General features: G+C 42.7%; 1 protein-coding gene across 1 annotated transcript in view; it reads left to right on the top strand.

The window, feature by feature from the left end:
• LOC119296967 (wall-associated receptor kinase 2-like) overlaps positions 1–7,503 on the top strand; it is a 9,491-nt gene extending 1,988 nt beyond the window's left edge. The window contains exons 2-3 of the mRNA XM_037574955.1: positions 4,682–4,843; positions 6,299–7,503. Of these exons, the coding sequence (XP_037430852.1) occupies positions 4,682–4,843; positions 6,299–7,287 (1,151 nt within the window). The 3' untranslated portion in view covers positions 7,288–7,503. The remainder of the gene's footprint in view (positions 1–4,681; positions 4,844–6,298) is intronic.
• Positions 7,504–8,899: the final 1,396 nt, after the last annotated feature.

Here is an 8,899-nt window from a genome sequence, read left to right as displayed (position 1 = left end):
GTATAACAATTTTGTTCTTCTCTCATCTATTAAAAGACCTTCATCTCAATCAGCATGAAAAAATAATCTAAAATTCTAGAAAGAAACTAGGAAATTTGAGGTGTCAAAATCGAATATGTGATTTGTTAAAGAAAGTCTAAACATTAATATGGATAATTAGAAGGTCGTAAATCAGAGGTACGAGCATTTTTTATTTTGTACAACACGTTTTTTCTATAACAACAATAAGAGAGCATTTCATAATAAACATGTCTGGATTTTTTACTATCTAGAACAATCTAGATCTCTTAGTAAAAGAACTACATGTTAATCAACATGAGAAAGATCTAAGAGTAGAAGAAAGGAAATAGGATATACAAGGCATTAGAGAGAATACCTGATTTTGTTCAAACAATAATAATTTAGATGAGTAGAATGAAGTAAATTAGACATATTTGTGATTGTCCACAACACTTCTTCCATAAGGAAAATAGGAGAGCGCTCATGAAAAATAAAAAAAATCAAGATCTTTTCTATGAAAACTAGCATGGGGTCCCATGCAAGCGTTTGGGAAACACCATTAATTATTTATTTTCAATTTACACATGCTTATCTATAATATAAGTAAAGTTGATGAATCCAGATATATATGTTCATTTTGTGTGTACAAATGAAAGTTGTATGCGATATTAAATATTTACATGGAAGAATTATAAAATGAAATAACATAAATGGTGGAATTATGTCACTGGGTGGCAGCGGAAAATCATTGGTTTCTATTTGTCTAGGCAAAATAATATTTTATTTCTAAATTTAGGCAACCTTATCAACTTAATCAACATTAAGTCATCCCCTAAAAAAGGATAATTATGAGGGTCATCCAGACATCCAGGCAGACGGATGATGGACGATCACGCCATTAGATAGTTCATGAAATTAATATATTGTTCGCCTCTTATGAGGTTATGATATGCTCATATTCGGTGTATCAATTTTTGTTGGTATCGACGTTTTTTAGCTGCAATTGTAATGTATTGAATATGAAATGTTTAGATACAGTTGTGGTGATATATTAAATATTATCTATTTAGGTATAGTATTGAAAACCACTAGCTGTGATATAGTATGTCTCGGTACAATTATGACTGAATTATTTAGGCGCAGTTCCGAGAATCTAGGGGACACTATTGCTTTAGAAACGATTGTCAAGACATACCGATTGTTATATATGTGTGTACACTTTCTGAAAATACATCGGTATAATTTATTTTGAAACGACATGATGTTTGTACTACATAGAATTATGAATATTTTGTTTTACAAACAAGATGCTCTATTATTCGGAAATGATGTGGTGTTGTACAACCAATTTTTCATATATAAATTTGGTTTATAAAACTTAACACTGTCAAAGAGAACATAATATAATGTTCGTGTTCTATATATTGGCAGTGTCACTTGTATATTTAGGAGTGTGAGACCATCTAGTTCAATAATATCATATTGCACCAAATTCTTGACGACATTAATAAAGTTAGTATATCGAGAAGTTATTAAAAGATCCCTAACAAAACGTAGTAGGTTTTTAAGGTTTACAAAATAAATACTAAAAAGTAGCAGACTTTGCTAGTGTTAAAATACGTGCCTAGTCCTTTCCATCAGTTCGAACTTTTGACAAATTTGACTAGCGCATCAGTTCAATATGGTACATATTAGGGCATCTCCAGCCGTTGGCCCCCCAGGACGCATAAAAATCGCCCCCTGGGGGCGAGCCGGCGATACAATCGGCGCTGGGGGCGGTTTTGCGCCCAGTCGTCGCCCCCAGCTCGCCCCCAGGCGCCGAAATTGGCCCACTTTGCAGCCCAATTTCGGCGAATAAAGGGCCCATATGGGCGATAATAGGCCCATATTCGGCGTGGTTTCGCCGTGTCTCGGCGTTAAATTATCAACACAATTATTTCTTATCACATATTTCATCATAGAAAAATCAAATACTTCAACAAAATAGTACAACAACAAATAGTTCAATACAAATTATATAGTTCAACAAATAAAAAGTCGTATTTCATCACACGGCGTCCCCCTTGAGCCTCCATAGGTGCTCAATCAGATCTTTCTGCAGTTGATGATGCACATGTGGGTCTCGGATCTCCTGACGCATACTGAGATAGGCAGTCCAAGTTGTCAGTAGATGGTGATCAACTTCGGCTAGAGGACCCTGCCTGTAGTATGGTTCAGTGTCAAACACTGGGTCTTCTTGCTCGCTCTCGATGATCATGTTGTGCAAGATGACACAGCAAGTCATAATCTCCCACATTTGATCTTTGGACCAGGTCTGAGCGGGGTACCAAACAACAGCGAATCGAGATTGGAGCACACCAAATGCCCGCTCGACATCCTTCCTGCAAGCCTCCTGAACTTTCACAAACCAGGCGTTCTTGCCTCCTGCCGCAGGGTTTGAGATCGTCTTCACAAATGTCGATCATCTCGTATAGATGCCATCTGCTAGGTAGTACCCCTTGTTGTATTGGTGCCCATTGATCTCGAAGTTCACCGGAGGAGAATGGCCCTCAACGAGCTTGGCAAAAACAGGAGAGCATTGCAGCACGTTGATGTCATTGTGAGTTCCTGGCATACCAAAGAAGGAGTGCCAAATCCAGAGGTCCTATATGGCTACAGCCTCAAGCACCACACTGCAACCGCCTTTGGCGCCTTTGTACATCCCCTGCCAACCAAATGGGCAATTCTTCCATTTCCAATGCATGCAGTCGATGCTTCCAAGCATCCCAGGAAATCCTCTTGCTGCATTCTGGGCTAGGATCCGAGCAGTGTCTTCCGCATTGGGTGTTCTCAAGTATTGTGGCCCAAACACTGCCACCACTGCTCGGCAGAACTTGTAGAAACACTCTATGCTGGTGGACTCGGCCATGCGCCCATAGTCGTCGAGCGAATCACTGGGAGCTCCATATGCAAGCATCCTCATCGCTGTCGTGCACTTCTGGATGGAGGTGAATCCAAGAGCGCCAGTGCAATCCATCTTGCACTTGAAGTAGTTGTCGAACTCCCGGATGGAATTCACAATCCTGAGGAAGAGCTTTCGGCTCATCCGATAACGGCGCCGAAATGTTTTCTCGCCATGAAGTGGAGCATCGGCGAAGTAGTCGGAATAGAGCATGCAGTAGCCTTCGAGACGATGTCGGTTCTTTGCTTTCACCCGCCCGGCGCCGAGCCACCTCGCCGCGGCTTTTCATTGCTCGCCATCAGCTGGGCGAGGGCGGCGAGCACCATGAGATGCTCTTCTTCCTGGACGTCGGCCGCGGCTTCCTCCTCCAGCAGCGCGGCGAGCTCTTCCTCGTCATCCGAGTCCATCGCCGAGTCAGGCAAAACGCCGAACACCTTGCCCTCGGTGGGCGTGTACCCGCCGCTAAACCACGCCTACGTGGCCGGAAACGGCGGCCAGAAACGCCTAGCTGCTGTGGGAGGGGCTGCCGCGGCGAAGCGCTACTATTTTTCGGCGGGGAATGGCTATCTAGCGGAGTAGGGCGGCGGCTGTCGCCGGGATATAGCTAGTGGTGGCCGAGGGCGCGGGGGGTGCGAGGCGAGTCGGGGGAAGCTTTTCCCCTGTCGGTGTGGGCCAGGCGTGCTTTTCCCTAGCGCCGGAGCCCCCAACTACCCCCAACGCGCCGGGTTCGGCCTGTGACCGCCGGGCGAAAAAAGGTCCGAACCGGCGATTTTCGGCGTCCTGGCGGCGCGAGTGGGCCGTTTTTTCAGCGTTGGCGCCGAAAAAGTGGCCTGGGGGGGCCTGTTGGGGGCGCGGCTGGAGATGCCCTTAGAGCCACAAGGTCTCAGGATCAAATCCTGGCCAATGAACTATTTAATATAAAAAATAGTTGTGATCTGATCTTGATCCCACGTCTAAGGTCTTCATGGACGTCCACAACCTAGATGTGAGGGCGGTGTTAAAAAATGTTGCCTAGTCCTTTCCATCAGTTCGGACTTTTGCGAAATTTGGCTAACGCACCAGTTCGATAGCTAGCAACTATCTATTTACCTATAATTTATTCACCTCTATAGGAACATCTACATGAAGTAGTTTGAATGTCTTATATGTTTATGACAAGAAAAACTTTCATTTAGCTACAAAAGAGTGACAAAACTATCAAAGTTTGGCTATTATGCATTCATATGCAGTGGTAAAATATTGGCAGAGTCACCATGCTGTTGCTCCAGTTACATGGATGGTAAGCATAGTCATTGTACCCCCTGCCCCAACCCACCCAAGAAAGTATGCAGCCTGTGGTATCTTTTTCGTTCAATTGTGCGAACTTAGTCAGGGCCTCTTATGTTCTAAGAAATTCCGTAGCAATTTTGGAGGACCTATTCCTTATGAATTGTTCCTATAAATAAAACTTGTTTGCACGATGGGCCTCTTATGTTTTTCCTGTGAACTTAGTCAGGGCCTCTTATGTTTTTCGTGTGGTTCAACACAACTTCTATTTTGTATTCATGTCATTCTAATCCTTACAGTATTAAGTATTCCATGACTTCTAAATTCTCTGGTATTTATTTCTCCCTTTTGAACATTGTGAAATCAAGGAAATCATCACTAGTTTGGATGGGAAAATAGTTGTTTTTTCGACATACTGAATGCATGGTCAGGTCAATGGTGTGTTCTGATGGTTAATTTTGATAAATAATGCAGATATAAATGAGTGTGAGCATCTTGACCACTATCCTTGCAAGGGAGACTGCGAGAACAAAGAAGGTTCTTACGAATGCACATGCCCCAAGCACACAAATAGTGCTAATCCCTTCAAAGAACGTTGCAGCCAAAATTTACCACTCGGAGCAAAGATCATCGTAGGTATGTATGTCAACTGCATGCAGTATACTATACCATTAATGCAAAAGTGTTATTGTGCATCCAATACATTTTTACTATCTTCGATTCTCTATTTTGTTTGCATCCTCTATATATTTGCAGATTGCATGCCTTCATTTGTTCATCCGTGACTTCTTCAGAACACGGAAGCTTCTGACACATAATTTAACTGTTAATTTTCATTTGAATGAACTAATTAAGGCAAGAGCAAGTTGCGAGCTATCTCATGGTTGCATGATGAAAGCATTTTTTTTCCCTTGCAATTCAGTTCATATTGCTTATTGGATCTACGCAATGGGTAGCATGGGAGGAGAAATAGGGGATTCTGGAATTTGAAGGAGATTAATTTACAATAAAACTAGGTGAACCTGGGCAACCCTAAGCAAGCAAATCCTTTGCTCGCGTCAATTGTTATCCTTCTAGAGCTTTGGCCACAAAGACCCAACCTTACGCAGTAGATCTCCCATTGCCATAGGTGATTCCCAACCCTCATAAACTTGTTCTTCTTTGACAAGTTCGAATTCTCAAGCAATGCTTATTCTACTACTAAGTGCCCACCACCTAGAATTATAAGAACCTTTCTTGAGAAAAATTCATCCGGTGCCAGGGGGTTACTGGTCCAGCGAACGTGAAAGATGAGATAGGGCATCTCTATCCGAACCCTTCAAATTTAGCCCCTTATACCTTAACTCCATATAGTCGAGGTCATCGCCGCCAAAGCCGCGCAACAGACCTTCCTTTGGCTAGGGTTACTCCGCTAGCTGGCCATTGTCGCAGCCACGACCGCCAGGTCTAGCTCGGTCTCATCGGTGGCCCGTCCATGCCCGCCCACTCCGCCGGACTCACCCAATAACACTCAATATGTTTTATATCTCATTTTGATGAAAATATGCCAAATATTGCGAAAAAAAGGATATGGGCACGGCAGACCAAATGGATCCTCCCGTTGGGTGCTGCGGCCAGGGAAAGGCGGACATTGGCCGGGCTCATTGAAGTTTCCCGAAGGGAGTAAGAAATCAGAAGGTGATTGATAGACCCACTTAAGAGACACACAACATATTAATGCCTAAAAAGGATTCACAAAAAAGATTAATGCCTAAAAAATGTGATGCTACGTAGTATTGGGTATACTCATTTCATTGGTGTGGCCATTTCTTAACTACGTTGATTTAGTTTGCCTGACACTTGGAAGTTCATATTCAGAATGGAAACACATTAACGATTTATTACTGTAATTTTCACTCTCGCTATTCTCAGTACTACAATCAAATATTAAGAACTTATAACTCATCTTTTTTATATGTGCTATTTTCTAAATCAACCACATGTAAAAGGGTAACTGTTGTCACAAGTAAACTTTTGACATTCCTTTATTTAATTTGAAAATAAGTTAATGGCAATTTGTTCCAATATTGTCTATATATTTTTGTTATACAGGTTCCATAGGGGGTCTTTTCATCATAGCTATTATGGTGTTCTTGTGGCTTCTTCACAAAGAGAAAAGAAGGATGAGAGACAATTTTGAAAAGAATGGGGGACCTATATTGGAAAAGATCAATAATATAAAGCTATTCAATAAGGAAGATATAAGGAAAATTCTGAAAAATAAGAAACTTCTCGGAAATGGTCACTTTGGTACGGTTTCCATGGGGCACACTGAGGATAAACAAGTGGTCGCTGTGAAAGAACCCATCAATCGCAAATCACCAAATGACCAATTTGTAAATGAGATCATCATTCAGTCTAGAGTCATTCACAAAAACATTGTCAAGCTCATAGGTTGTTGCCTACAATTTAAAGTCCCAACTTTGATCTATGAGTTTGTGCCCAATGGCAGCCTCGACGATATTCTTCATGGCAAGAACCATATGCCTCTAAAGTTGGGTCTACGTCTACAAATTGCTGCAGAATCAGCAGAAGGTCTAGCTTATATGCATTCAAAAACAACTACAACAATCCTCCATGGTGATGTTAAACCAGCTAATATACTTTTGAATGAAAAGTTTATGCCGAAGATCTCAGACTTTGGCATATCAAGGTTAATGGTCACTGGTATGCAAATGCAACACACTGGATGTATCATTTTTGACAAGGCTTATGTTGATCCAGTATATAGGAAAACTCAACAATTGACCACCAAGAGTGATATCTATAGTTTTGGAGTTGTGCTCTTGGAGCTCATTACAAGAAAGAAAGCCTCTCATTCTGACAACAACTTACTCGGGAACTTTCTTGATACCTACACAAAGGACAAGTCTGTGACCGAGCTCCTGGATAAGGAACTTGGAGAGGATGATCAAGAAATTCTTGGTCATTTAATAGGGATGATTATGCAATGTATAAATCTTGACGTCAATCAGAGACCAGAGATGACCGATGTCGCTGAGCGTCTTCATGATATGGTGAAGAGGTTAAATAATAAATAGGATGATCTACCAAATGATCATGTGGTTTCACCGCAAGTTGATGCATGTTCCAGTTGAGAGACAAACATAGAGGAAATGAGCATGCATGTAACACTTATATGCTTATTGTGGGCTATACTTGTATTGATACAAAATTTCCTGAAGTACAAGTATGATAGGTTACCCGAGAGATGATGTAACTAATTAGAATGGTTCTCTTCCATATGTAGAAGAGGAGATATATACCTGGGCCCGAATAAATGTTACTCCCTCCGTAAACTAATATAAGAGCGTTTATAGAATACTAAAGTAGTGATCTAAATGCTCTTATATTAGTTTACAGAGGGAGTACTTGTCTGTATGCGTTATGCTTGTAATGGCTAGTTTGTGATTGCTTATCTTGATGTGGTCTTAGTTTCGTAAGATGCTGTGGAACCTGAAAAGGCATGGCTAGTTTAATACAAGCCCGTGCACACAATGTAACAACAGAAACCGGACAAACTAAAGAGAGTCAGCGTGTTGCAATTGTTTTAGACTACTATATAGGGAAACACTTATATTCAGTAATCTTATTGGAGACATTTGTCAGACGGGTCATTTGCTGTCGATACTTTCCTAATCCCAAGGCTGGTATACTTCTATGCAAACTACCCAATTTAATTGGATCCGAGAAAATCTCGCCTACCCCGTTCCAATCACCTCAAAGCATCTACAGTCAAACTCCTCAAATTGACCGGGTAGACACAGGGACCACTAACCGGACATGAGAGAAGCAAAAAAGTTGACCCAACCGGACCCCTCATATCATCCCTATACGCCGGGCTGTCTGAACCCTCATATCCATCTCGAATATGGGGAGGATATGAGGGCTCGCGGACGCGTCCGGGTGCGTCCGGTTAGTCCGCCGCATAGGACACATCCCCACCCGGACCACCTTTTCTCTTTATTTATCCATTCTTTTATTTCTCTTTCTTCATCTCCATCAATCACATGCACGTGACGGGACATATGAAAAAGAAAATAAAAAGTGTGACTGTGCAGACGGATAAATAGGGGCTTAAAACGGACACGCCTGGTCACTGACCGAGCGTGTCCGCGGGCATTTGAGGGCTCAAATTAGAGGTATGTTGCTGAAGATACTCGCACATAGTCACATGCGAGTAAATCTCGCTTGCCTGACCCATCTAGCCCAGGCATCTCGCATCCACGAGGCGAGCGCACCCCCGAGCTCGCCGATCTCCCTCGCCACGACGGCTGCCTCCGCCACCACCCTGCTTTGCCCCCAAACCTCTGGGATGTCTACAACTGCTCCTGGTAGCCATTGCAGCGACCCGCCCCTGTCTTCTCCGCCGAGCCCCGCTCTCATCATCGACGGCGTCGCCCCCACCGCCGACCCGGTTCTCCGCCAGACCATGCCCCGTCACCATTCATCCCACCGCGCTGGTGCCCCGTTCGGCTCGGTAAAGAAGATGCACGCATATCCCAGCCATCAACCTTGTTATATACTCACCTGAACTCGGGCTTGATTCATTTTTCAACACTTGATTTGATTTGTGTTACTCTAGATACAATGCATGGTTTGATGAATTTTGTTTAGCGTAATTATGTTATATCCGATGTGTAATGAATCACT

This window comes from Triticum dicoccoides, chromosome 5A, assembly GCF_002162155.2.
Source record: "Triticum dicoccoides isolate Atlit2015 ecotype Zavitan chromosome 5A, WEW_v2.0, whole genome shotgun sequence".
NCBI classification, from domain to species: Eukaryota; Viridiplantae; Streptophyta; class Magnoliopsida; order Poales; family Poaceae; genus Triticum; species Triticum dicoccoides.
This window is presented reverse-complemented; position numbering and strand designations above follow the sequence as displayed.